Raw genomic sequence first — 13,943 nt, forward strand, 5'->3', positions numbered from 1 at the left:
GAACGTGCACGCGCGGCGCATACACACCTACTGGAATGGATATAAGCAACACATCTCGAAGAACAATAGTTACAAAGGTGAGTAACCGTGTTTTCCTCAGATTTGTCACCTAAATCTGAGGTGTGGGAATCTCCATCACATCCTCTGCAGTGAGTGAAGATGGATGCAAAGAATCAATTTAGCTTCTCTGCAGTGGCCTTGTCTTCCTTGAGTGCTCCTTTAGCACCTCAGTCATACAATGACCCCACTGATTGTTTGGCAGTCTTCCTGCTTCTGACATCCTTTAAAAAAAAAAATTGCTGTTAATTTTTGTCATTTGGTCATTGCTCTTCAGAAAAAATGTTTTTGGCCTGCTTAATTATACTTTTATTCTTGATTTACCAAAGTTTAGGCTCCTTTCTGTTTTCCTCAGTAGAATCTGACTTCTAATTCTTAAAAGATGTCTTTTTGTCTCTAACCGCCTCTTTTACTCTGTTGATTAGCCATGGTCGTGTTTTTTTTGTTTTGTTTTTTGTTTTCGTACTGTTTTTTTTTTATTTGAGGTTTACATAAGTTGAACCTCAGTGATTGTGTTTTTTAAGAAGTTTCCATACAGTTCACAGGCATTTCACTCTTGTGAATGTTCTTTTTAATTTCCATGCAACTAGCCTCCTCGTTTTTGTGTAGTTTTCTTTTTGAAGTTAAATGTTACTGTGGTGGGTTTCTTTGGTATTTTTCTCCCTTGGAAAGATGTTAAGTTTAATTATGTTGTCGTCGCTTTTACCAAGCAATTCACTATATTCACCTCTTGGACCTTATCCTGTGCATAATTTAGGACTAAATCAAGAATTGCCGCTCCCCTTATGGATTTCATGACTATCTTCTCTAAGAAGCAGTCGTTGATGGTGTCTCAAAATTTTATCTCTGCATCCCATCCTGAGGTCACATGTTCCCAATGAATATGCAGATAATTGAAGTCCCTCATTATTATTGGGTTTTCTGTTTTTGTAGCCTAATCTCCCTGAGCATTTCACAGTTACTGTGACCACCTTGGTCAAGTGATTGGTAGTATATTCCTGCTGCCATACTCTTATTAGTCAAGCATGGAATTTCTATCCATACAGATTCTGTGATATTCTTTGATTCATTTAAGATTTTTACTTAATTTGACTCCATGCTTTCTTTCACATATAGTGCCACTTCCCATCAATGTGACCTGCTCTGTCATTCCTATATATTTTGTACCCTAGTATTACCGTGTCCTGTTGATTTATCATCATTCCGCTGAGTTTCTGTGATGCCTATTATATAAGTATTGTGATGGGGCAAGGCCAGATGGCTACAGTAAAGTACTGAGAAACAGGTATGTTAGCCCCAGGCTAAACAAATCCCTAGTACCCTGGTACTAATAGGCAGTTGCTCCAGGTTAATCAAGGCACCTGGAGCCAATTAAGATCTTTCTAGAAGGCAGTAGAGAAAGCTACTTTAATTAGAACACCTGCAGCCAATCAAGGCAGGCTAATCAGGGCACCTGGGTTTAAAAAGGAGCTCACTCCAGTCAGGCAAGGAGGAGCCAGAGGAGAAGGAGCGTGTGTGAGGAGCTGGGAGCAAGAAGGCAAGGAGCTGAGAGTGAGAGAGTTTACTGCTGGAGGATTGAGGAGGACAAGCTTTTTCAGACACCAGGAGGAAGGTCCTGTGGTGAGGATAAAGAAGGTGTTTGGAGGAGGCCATGGGGAAGTAGCCCAGGGAGTTGTAGCTGTCATACAGCTGTTACAGGAGGCACTGTAGACAGCTGCGATCCACAGGGCCCTGGGCTGGAACCTGGAGTAGAGAGTGGGCCCGGGTTCCCCCCAAACCTCCCAACTGCTGATCAGACACAGGAGGAGCTGACCCAGACTGTGGGTTCCACAAGAGGGGAAGATCACTGAGGTGAACAAATCCGCCAATAAGCGCAGGACCCACCAAGGTAGAGGAGGAAATTTGTCACAGTATCCTCGCTTAATACCAGGCACTCGGGTTCACCCATCTTCACATTTAGACTTCTTGCATTTGTATATTAGCACTTATAAAATTTGTCAGTATTTAGTTGTCTGCCTTTATGTGATGTAACTGTTTCACTGTTTTCTCTTCATTTCCTATCTGCACTTTGTCAGCTTATAACCTCTCCTCTTTACTAGGATATAGAATATCCCCTTTAATAAATCTTTCCCTAAGGGATGTGTCCGTCCAAACCATGTGCTCCTCTGCACCTGTCAGCTTTCCCTCAGCCTTTAGTTTAAGAACTCTTCTATGACCTTTTTAATTTTACATAGCAACAATCTAGTTCCGTTTTTGGTTCCATGAGACCTTCAAAGTGCCACATTTCTTTCTATTCCATCCTGGGCTTCCTGGTGTAGTTGAATTAGATGACTGCAGAATGTAATTCATATAGTAAAATTTTCATTGCCCTCAGAGTATGAAATTGTTTGAGCTGTGCCAAGTTCCTCAAGAGAAACTCCAGCTGGCTTTTTTATTTCTTGTAAGCATTGGTGAGGATAAAATAATCACAAAAATTTACAAGGCTTGTATAATCACTGATTAAACTGAAGGTTCATTCAGTGTGGTGAGGCATCATATAATATAGTGCACAGTTCAATTAATTTCTTATTTTTCATTATGAGTATACAGAGACCTGAGTTTTCCACAAGGATAAGTAAAAATCAGCTAAATGGAAATTGCCTAAATAAATGAATGTGCTTTGCCTTTAATTCATTTAGTTTTTAGCAGACTTATAATTAAACCATCTGAGCAGGAGCTATGAAAGATCTCTAGGTAAGAATCAGTTCATCTTCATTCAGACCCACTGAGTGATATGTGACTCACTGTTCATCAGACAACACAGTATGAAACACTCTGAAGAAAGATAAATAACAGTGGCTGAAGAGTTTCTTGGTTCTTGCTATTCAGAGTTTGCAGTTAGATGTTAGGTGCTTAAATAACTACAGTGATAAGTGTGGCATTAAAAACTAAGAGGCATGGATGTATAACAGTTAAGTAGTATATTAGATAGAATGGATGTATCGGCTGCAGCATGTGTTGGGGATAGCATAAGTCCTCTGGGAAGATGAGGAAGCAGGTTTGAGAAGTTAAGCACACGTGCCATGAACATGATCTGCCAAAACTAGAATTTGAGTGTATACAACAGTTGGCCTCAAATGAATATCTGATACCAGTGACAAGCTGTGTGGTTTTGTTTTGTTAACTTTGTTCCCTGATGTAACTGTAAGGCTTCATTTTGTTTGCATAACTGTTGGAACATCAGAAGGTCCAGCTGTAAACAGAGCGCTTTGGACAGAAACTGTTGAAGAAAGTCAGTTCTGTTATGCGTAGATGATCTGAAGATGATATTAGTAAATGTAGTAGTTTTGTCTGAGGAACGCTGGGGAGGGAGCGGGAACGTTGTCCCTTCTCACTGTAGAACTGTCTTGCGAGAGAAGTCTTACTTTTGAAGTCTCACTTGGTCTAAAACAACTTTTTGACTTATACTCATGAAAGTTTGTTAGCCAGGAACGACACAACTATTTCTGCCCGAATGCCCCTTTTCTACTCTATCAACTACTTGCCTCTATACTAGTTAATATCCCTGAAGAATCACTTTTATCGCATACTTCCTGTGGCCCTGAAACATTGGCAACATTGACAATAGAGATTCCATTGTGGGAGAGGGGAAGAAAACTGAAGCCCTATAATTCAATAAGAGTAACTGAAAATTATTTAAGATAACAGGATTAGTTTCATGTTCTACCTGTGAAGGGAATAAATGCCTTGTGCTGTTAAATTCATTGAAGTTCAATTATCTAGAATACAAAAGGAAAAATAATAAGATATTGAGATTTCCCAAATGGGATCTCTTCTTTAGTTTGATGATTTAGAATTTGTGGCAAGATGAATATGACTAACTTAAACCAAGTGCCTTTCATCATGAATGTTTCCACACACTGAAGTCCAAGACTGATATACAACAGTTTTGCTGTACAATTAATTCTGCTTTGTCAGGGTCAGCTTCTATGATTTAGACAGTTATGTGCTAACTCCTATGTTTCCCTAACCCATAATTGAACTGTTCTTCCTTTCATGCATTTTGTATCCTCAAATAAATCAGTTCACTTACTCAGTGAGCTGCCTAGACGAAAGTGAGAAATCCCACAAACGTTCATTGTGGGTTTAACATTCAGTATAAGTGACATTCCTTTGGATGGAATGAGTCACATTTTATAGAGTATGCATATATCATGAAGATTACTCCACAAAAGCTGTTTTGCAAAATAAGGTTCAAACTGTGCATATTTTTCATATAGTGGCTCTGTTTTAGTGTTGTGTATAGATTTTAAAAAAATCTAATTGTCTAAAGCCATGCTTTAGGGTTGTCTGATTGCTAAATTAATCTCTTATCACAAGTCTCATTGATCTTCTGTTCGAGCAGCTGAGTGTTTTATGTATGTCAACCTTTCAAAAATTTATTACTGGTAATAAAGCTAACTGGGGTAAGTGCCAGGCTATTCTAAGAGACAATCCAGGCTCTGAAGTATTTTATTTTGTCAGATGGGGTTATTGTTTGGGTATGTTCTTGTGACAGAACTAATGAAATTGCTGCCGAGTGAGACAAGCTAGGTTCATGAGGTATACTTTTACTGACATGAAGTTAATGACTCTATTGGGAAATTAGAACATTGAGGCTTGACTTTTAATATGATCAGACTTACTCACATTTTCTAGCCATTAATACGTGGCATTCTTGAATCTGATTATCTGTATTTTGTGCTATGTTACTACAAGTGAAAAATCCAAAAAACCTAAAATGTGGTTACTTTAAAAGAATCTTGTAACTCTGTACAATTTTTTTTTTTTGACTAAGCACAGTGTGCTCTACTGGTTGATCCTAAATAACTTTGGTTTTCAAATTTTTATAAGGTTTTTTAAGACTTAAAGTAATGCAGCTAGTGTGCATGTCTAGATATGCTTTGTAGATCGCTCTGTACAAAATACACGTGTAAGCTTACAATACTGAACTTTCAAAAGATTGTGTCATTGTCACTATATATCAAGTGAACTCCTTTGAAGGGTCTTATAAATGTAATCTTCTTTCAATGAGCTGAAGAGGTGGCTATATGTAGCTCCCTTTAAAATTGTTCAACTGATTTCCTCCCCCCCGCCACACACACACACGCATTTGTGTGAAAATGGTAATATATTATGCATGAATATATTTAGTTTTTTATAGCATTACTTTTTGTTTTGGAAAATAACAGCATTTTTAGGGTATATCTACACTGGAAAAAAAGTATGTTCTTAACTCGGGTTGGGAACCCAGGTTAAGAAAAAACCTGGGTTAAGAGCACACCTTTAAAAAAAGAATAGCATTGTAGCTGGGGTAGCATGGGCTGCTTAGCCATCTCAGGGCTTGTCTACACTGGCAAGTTTTGTCGCCAAAAACTGCCTTTTGGCAACAAAACAGCAAGAGAATATACAATACAATGGGACTTTTGTCGCGATAAACGCCCAGTTTTGACGACAAAAAACTTGTACCCCTATGAAAGACTTTTCTTTTCCCCTCCCTTTATTGTCAACAAAGAGCCAGTATAGACACTGCTTATTGTTTTGTCCACAGAACTGGCTTCCACCAGTATCCCACACTGCCTACCCTGATTGCTCAGTGTTTTGATCTATCTGCCCTGCAGGCATTCACCCCTCCTCTTTCCAAGCTCCAGGAAGTATCTGTGTGCTGCTCCATTTGGGGAACAAAGAAAGAGCAAATCATTGGAATGCTCCTGCAGAGGAAGGGAGACAGACTGCTGTGCTGCTTTCCCATTCCTCATCACAGAGAGCTCACAGTGAGAGCTACTCATGATGCTGCTCTCGGCAGCTGACGGAGCTGTAGGAGAACTCGGAGAGAATCCCAATATGCCACAGGGATTAATTCTTTTCCACAACACTGCACTGTGGGATACATACCCATGGTGCATTGCTCACCCTGTCAATGATGGTGTCCCCAGTTTGGACATGATCTGTCAACAGAGGGAGCAAGCGTGAACACCCTTTGTCAATTTTTGTTTTGTTGACTTTTGGGTGTCAACATAAGTTTTGTCAACAAAACTCGGTAGTATAGACTAGCCCTCAGTATGAACCCACATGGTCTAGGCATGTACATATTTGTAGAGGCTAGCCTGAGCTGCTACTGTGTTAGCGTGGCTACGCTGCTGTTTGTAGCGTGCCGACCCAGGGACGTTTGTGCAAGCTATGAATCATCTTCCCAGCTCCAAATACAGACGTCGCCTAAGGGTATGTCTACAGTGGTGCAGCTGCACCTCTGCAGCACTTCAGTGCGGATACCACACCAACAGGAGGACTTCTTCACCAGGCATGCTGTTTCCTTTTTTATTTCTAAAGGCTTATCTACAGTGCACATGGAGTTATTTAGGAATGACTATTCCCAAATAGCTCTGGGATGGTTTTGTTTTGGAATAAGGCTGCTGTGTTCCTGTTTAGTGTGGGTTAAGCTAAACAGGCACAAGGCTGCCTTACTCTGGAAAAAGTGTGTCCATGCGTGGAGTTGTTCAGGAACAGTTTTCCTTGAATAACTCCATGTCTGGGCAAGCCCTAATGCTATGAATGACAGTCCATAGTATAGGATCTATTCAAGTTACATCTTTTAAAAACTAGTTTGTTTAAAGGGACAAACTTGAATATCCTAAAACGAACTTAAAATGTTTTCCTGATATTAATTAGTAAGTCCTGACTTTTTTTTTTAAATCAATTTTGTTTTGAAATAATTCTCTCTTCTCTTTGCTGCTGCTGCTTTTAGAAGGAGACTTTTGAGGTGGGTCTGAGTGTAATGCCAAACCTGCTCAGGACAACCAGTCAGCTGCTGCTCTCTCCCCCACCCCCTCATGTTTGATTGCTGCCATATCAGCTTCAGACTTAACTGTTGCTGTTACTGGTATACAAGCCCTTGCATGAGCTCTATCCCAGAGCAGTACAGGAGAGTAGTGAACGACCATGCTAATGCAATGTTTCCTAAACTTTAGAAAGCTGACTTCCCCCGTTCAGGAAAAGAAAACCAATCTCTCACCTCTTGGAGACTTGCTCTGTCCTTTGGGGAAACACCATGCTACTGCATGAGATCAGGCACACAACTGACAAACAAAACAATGAAACTGACAGTGCACAAAGTGCTGTCAAATGCACAAAGTAAAACTGAAAAAAAGGAAGGCAAAAGTAACTTCATTCCTTCAGTTAGAGTAATCTTGGAAGTTTTTTATTACCACAGTAGGTACCAAATCTCCCCCCCCTCCCCCTTTCCTATTTCTTTACTCCCATCAAACACTGTTGCATTTTGGTTTTGTAAATGGTGCCAACTTGTATCATTGCTCTAGTTGTCCTAGGTTGTTTTATGTAGTAAATCTATTGGAAGGGTTATCAGATCTTTGTATGATAAAGCAGAGATGACTTAATTTTTATGCTGTTGTATCACAAAAACGATATAGCATGCTTATCATATATGGAATTAAAGTAATTGCCATTAAAGCTGTCTTTGCATCAGTGCTTCCTAGAGGCTACAAGTATTTATGGAAGTCTGGAATAGGCATTATCAGTATAGCATACAGAAGTGTATAGCATCCTCTGGCAACTCTGAATTATTCTTTAAAAAATATATCTTGCAGTGGCATGAAAAATCCTTAACTGTAGAACAGTGGCTCAGTCAAACTTTAAGAATTATTTTCAACTTTTTCAGATAACTAGTTTTTATATAGTGTTCTCATTGTTTTGCTGTTTGATTCAAAATGGAAGTGCTTGTTTTGATTAATTCTCATATTGATTCAATTCTGAATTTTAAAAAAATACAGCCCTACAGTCCCAGCAGTAACTACACAGAGCCTTAAGATTTTTAAAACTGCTGAATCATTTAGGAGACAGCTGAATTATTGTATAATATAAGGTTGACAAGTAGAGAGACTACACTGCTGTTCTAGCAATTGGAGGTTTTGATTTTTTGTTTTACACTGGCAAAGATGCAACCTTCACAATTTATCAATAGTGAAAAAGATAGGTAGAATTGACATTGAGAATTACTTTGAACTGAAATAGAATTTAGCAATAAATTACAGCAAGCTGACATAAAGTACATTTTTCATGTACTGTAGGCAATTGTCTGCAAAGATGCATGAAACAACCATGTTTGCTTGATCTGCCTGGGATTTATTTAGCAAGTAAGAATTTTAATTTAATGTGTACTGGCTAAGATAACTGGTTGTCTGTAGGGTCAAGGTACTGACATCAGAGGCATTTCTGAACAAAGATGTTGCAGTTGGTGGGTGGATGGCACTGCTTTCAGCTGTTGTATGAGCTTGCATAAATAGTATCTCAACTTTAATCTTTCGGGTGTTCAGAGGTAGTGTGCATATTTCCATTTAACCCCTGGACACTTGCCGGCATGTATGACCCTTTAACAATTCCTGTCCCTCTGTCCATCCGTGGCACCTTGGCTCCAAACAGTCTAGGAGTAAGGCCAGTAACTTTGAAGTTGTAACTGTGTTGGGTACATCTATTAAGCAAAAATATTTTCATTTAATTAATACAAGGTGTCTGTTATGTTTCCTGTGTAATATGTTGAACATTTGTGAAATGTAATTTACTTCCCCAGTACAAGATGTTTTCTTTCCTTTTGTGTGTGGTGCCGGGGCGGCTCTATGTATTTTGCTGCCCCAAGCACGGCAGGCAGGCGACTTTCGGCAGCATGCCTGCAGGAGGTCCGCCAGTCCCGCGCCTTCGGCATACTCACCGCTGAATTGCCGGCGAGCCCACAGGACCAGCGGACCTCCTGCAGGCATGCCGCTGAAGGCAGCCTGACTTCTGCCCTCATGGCAACCGGCAGTCTGCCCCCTGTGGCTTGCCGCCCCAGGCATGCGTTTGGTACCTGGAGCCGCCCCTGGTGTGGTGATCAATCTGGTAAAATATAAGGGAAATGAGAACTGAAAAAGATGATTAATGGACTTTGGTATCAAGAGTAAAGCTTGCTTTTTGCAAAAGTCAATTGTTTTTGCAGCATATTTCAGCAAAGAAGAATGTGGCCCTGACATGTATTTTAGGATAACACATCTCTTTTAAGTAGCTCATCTATTAAAAACTGTTGAAGTACTGACTCTTGTCTTACATTTTGAGTGAGAAAAGAACAACCAAGGCCAAATCTGATTAGAGCCTTTGGGAGCTCCTCAATATAATGACTGATATGTTTTCTGTAGTCCTACAAGCTTTCTGTGTGTCATGAACTGTAGTTGGCAAAGTACTTTATTGTGGCTTGAATATCTACTTCTTTCAGTAGGGAATCATCTGTCAGTCTTCAAGCAGTGATACTTTCTGCCAATTCTGTCCCAGTTCTGGACTTTTTTTTTTTTTTCAGAGATGGGAGAGGGAGCTTGGACTTTGGAGGTGCTTTTTTGACTAGCTATATCTCATTCTCTGTCTCTTTGGTATAAATTTAATTATGATCAGATACCAACATTGGAAAGTGACAAACACAAAGGAGAGTCAGAGCAAACTGCTAAGTGACCTGGATGAATTAGACAAATAGAGGCAACAGGAAGCTGAACCTTCGCTAGTAGTAGGCTTAGTATGCACTTAAAAGCTGTGTTGGCATAGCTTGGAAGTAAAAAGCAAAACACCCCATGCCAACAGAAACCTCAGTGGAGATGGGCCTATGTTGATGGAAGAGGGCTTTTGTCGACATAACTAACGTCATTCAGGGAGACGGTGTTTTTAAACCAACAAACTTCTGTATGTGTAGGCCGAATCTACACTAGGGCTATGCTGACATAGGTAAGCCAGCATAGGCACCATAGGGTAGACGTATCCCTAATGAATGTAAAGCCTTAAGCACTGAGAAGGAACTAAACAGCATGTATAGAAAATGGGTTGAGCTAACCAAGCAGAAACATGAATGTCTTAAAGCAATTTGTTTTCATCCTGCGTTAATACCGTAATATTACTTTTCATATTACCCAATTACTAAAGTTCCCTCAGAGAAGGTGTGTAATCTGCACAGGGAGAGATGGGTCATCCAAGGAGCTTTAGTTTAAGTGCTCCAGAATCTGAGGAAAGCTTGAGCTACTGCTCTAGTTTGTGTCATAATATGGCTGAAGTAATTGAAGTCCATAGAAATATTCTAATAAGATAACTTAAACTGCATCTTAAGCAGTATTACCTTATTGAACAACTTTTCATTTATATTATTTCTTATATAGCAAACTTTGGCCTGTTCCATTTTAACGGCTTTGTTGAGTGAGTTCTCAAGTTCAAGTAAAACCAGCAACATTGGACTAAGCATGGAGTTCCATGGTAACTGCAAACGAATATTTCAGGTAAAAAAAAAAAAAAAAAAAAGTAACATATGCTAACTATATTTTTGATAAATAGAAATGTTAATAAAGGAAAACTTTCATGCACCAACAAATGCATTAACCTTTTTGGTATGTGCAAAAGACTCCTATATATTATAAATTAATATTAAATACATACAAAGTATGTATTAATTCCTTGTTTAGTAAACATTTTAGTAATTTTAGGGATATTTTGTTTCAAAAAGTGTAATGCATTTTTTGTTCATTTTATGAATGTAGATCTATGAATCTATGCGCAATAGGAATCTTAATTCCCTGTCTACCAATAGCAAATAAAACTAAAACTCTTTGGAACTATGATAGTCTTAAATATAGCTTTGGTTAAAAGCCAAGGAAAGCCATGCATTTAAAAATATTATTGCAGATGGTGTGGTCTGGTTGTCTCAGATGTATTGTTTGGCTATGGATAAACGTTTTTGTGAAGGCATAGCTTTAAATTCTGTTACTGTTGTGGAATAGCATATCAGCTTCTTCCATGCCAAAGACCAAATCCCTCCTCCTCTACCAGTTGTTAGAAAAATGTATTACCAGTTTTTTCTCATAATGACTAATATTTATAATGAATAAGATTTAAGCTTTTTTTTTCAAAGTGTTACATAGTTTAGGTAAAGGCCTTGTTTCTGTTAAAAATGTTAGAAATGTTCCAAGTTAATGCAAGAATCTCAGATTTTGTAAATAAAATTTAATTTTATAATTTCTCTCTATTTGCCTGATCAAGAACTTCTTACTTCATGAATGGGAGACTCCATTAATAGTACGTGCATTCTTCATTACACTAGGAGGATGACCTTCGTCAGATCTTCATGCTAACAGTAGAGGTACTACAGGAATTCAGCAGACGTGAAAACCTCAATGCTCAGATGTCTTCAGTGTTTCAGCGTTATCTTGCACTAGCCAATCAGGTCTTAAGCTGGAACTTTCTTCCTCCAAATTATATCCTTTTAATGTTTGAACCTTTGCTTCAGCTAATTAACTTCACCTGTACTTGATAACTGGAGCCTTTGAAAAATGTAACATTTAGAGAAATTTTTTTTTTCAAGTGGTGGTAATTTAGACCTTGCTATGCACTCTACTGGTCACTCCCATACTTGCTCTTACTTACTATATATTCAAGTTGTTGTTGCTGTTTTCTCTTTAAAGTTGTGAGTATTTGTCACAAGGTTAAAATTAGCTCATAGAAGCAGCAGCTAGTTATGGGCTTCTGGACTGTCTGGCAGATGTCGGGATGGTGCAGAGTGGGAACTTTCATCTACTGCTTTAATGTGAGACTAGGCAGAACCAGTAGGGATAGATCAGAGCTCTTGTTTTTCTTATAAAGCTTCTCACTGTGGATCTGTCACCTACTTCTCTCCACCAAGAAAAGGAGAGAGTGATGTACAACTAACACCATCGAAGAATTACCCCCTCTCTGGCTTCTTTGGAAGCTAGAAAAGAAGTTCTGTACTATTTTTTCCATGAGCAGGAGGAAAGCATTTTAGGATCCCACCAAGAAAAAGCCTTTGTCAGAAGGCAGGGAGAACAGACTGCACCTATAACACTACCCCTTCCTCCTGACAACCTACAGGTTGCCTTAAGATGGTCCCTTAGCCCCTCATTCCTCTGTGTGACAGGTTGCTGATCTTGGGATCCCAAAGAAGTGGGGAAGCGATTAAGAGAGTAAAGAAGAAGGGAGGGACTGTAATACAGGGAAGAGGCATGGAGGGAGGGGGGAAGGAATGAGAAAAGAGAGGAATAGAGATGCCTATATATAGAGAGAGAGAGAGAGAGAAAATCAGTGTAGATATGGTAAACTGCATTTTGCATTTATCCAACAAAGAGTTAAATGGCAAAGTTTCACTGCCAGGGGTGACTTTTATCCCTGACTCACAAAGCTGTTTTAAATCCTTTCAAATCCATTTGCATCGAATGACACACACTACAAAAAAAACTCAGACGTTATACCTGAATCCTCTGTAAGAACTTTATTTCACTCCCAGAAATATTGTTGGTTGTGGGTGATCAAAACATGTTGTCGGGGTTGTTTTGGCCCTAATTTCTGGGATGTTTGTACTTATCGTACAATAGATAGTAAAAGTGAGATTTCCATGCTTGAAAGTGGACATTCTTAAGGTCTTGTCTGGAAGGCTGAGTTCATATTATGACCCCTAAAGTTATAGGGAAAGTACCATGATTTAAAAGAGAACATCCATTTGCAGTTCTGTTGAAAACCACTGAATTCAGGCTGGATTAATGGGCCATATTCAGCCCTGGTGTAACTCAGATAAAGTCAGTGAAGTTAATCCAGAGATGAGGTTGATCCAAGGGCTTTGAAGACTGATTTTGAAGGCTAACTGCTGAATGGTCTGAGGTTGTGTTAGGAAATTTTGGGATTTGCAGAATATTGGATATCTTTTGGGATCACCTGTTGCAATTTGACAGTGTGCACAGAAGAGAGACACCTTTATGCTGTCTTGTGTTGAGGATTTCCCCACTGGTGTATCTTTACCTCGGTACAAGACCCTAGTGGAGATGAATACCACAGTTGGAAACTGGGGTATGCTGTGCCAGTGCAAGTCATAATTTACATGAGTGCTGTGCATCTACGCTGTGAGTTTGAAATGATGCAGTTACATTGGAGCAACTACACTGATGCAAAGAAAATTGGAGAATTAAATTAGTGACCTAATGTATGTAATCAGCAAATGGCTTGTTCTGTGCCGGTAAATAGGTGTTAATTGAAATAGATAATCAGGCCTTATCACTGCATTAGTACTAGCAATATTTTCAGTCACTTGGATACTTTCAAGATATAGTAGCTAGTAAACGGTATTTTTATAATCAAATGGAAGAGAGAATTGTCTTTTTTTCCCTCTGCTGGGCATTAAATTTTTATATGAAAAACATATTTAGTATCAGAATTAATTACATTTCATTAAGAAAACATTAAATAATTCCACCAGTGTAATTTCTTAATCTTTAATTTAAAAAAATGTGACAGTTGGCCATAGGTCTTGGACATTTGGTTTCCAGTTGTTAGACCTGAATGTGAGTGCACTTTTAATACATCAAAATGCATTAAATGAAACTTTAAAATTTTTGTAGCAGATGTTCTCTTCATTCTCAGACAGTTAGCAGACCTCAGAAATGGACTTGTGCAATCATCAGTTGTGTGTGGATTTTGCCATAGTGTTTTGTACTTCCTTTGGCAAAGTACACTGTTGCTTATTCCTGTGTTCGTCAAGGACAGAGTGAAGTTTAATTTGCAATAGATATCTGTTCTATCTAGTTAAATGACTATTGTATCTTTAAAAGAAGTGGCAAAAATGTGATGAACTCAGTACTAATCAAACAGAATTTTAATCTTCAAGGGTCATATAATTTAGTGTAATCTCTTAAGAATTAAGAAGTTATTTTTAGTCACTGCCTAAGGCCACGTCTACACTACGGGATAAAATCGAATTTGCTAAAATCGGTTTTATAAAACTGATATTATAATTTCGATTTCATGCGGCCACACTAGGCACAGTAATTCGGCGTTGTGCGTCCATGCTC

The 13,943-nt window shown here is 38.8% G+C and overlaps 1 protein-coding gene across 1 annotated transcript in view; it reads left to right on the forward strand.

Moving 5' to 3' along the window:
* XPO4 (exportin 4) overlaps positions 1-13,943 on the forward strand; it is a 178,860-nt gene that overhangs the window by 91,804 nt on the left and 73,113 nt on the right. The window contains exons 5-6 of the mRNA XM_075061666.1: positions 10,257-10,373; positions 11,192-11,345. Coding sequence (XP_074917767.1) covers positions 10,257-10,373; positions 11,192-11,345 — 271 coding nt within the window. The remainder of the gene's footprint in view (positions 1-10,256; positions 10,374-11,191; positions 11,346-13,943) is intronic.

This window comes from Chelonoidis abingdonii, chromosome 1 (genome assembly GCF_003597395.2).
Source record: "Chelonoidis abingdonii isolate Lonesome George chromosome 1, CheloAbing_2.0, whole genome shotgun sequence".
Lineage (NCBI taxonomy): Eukaryota > Metazoa > Chordata > Testudines > Testudinidae > Chelonoidis > Chelonoidis abingdonii.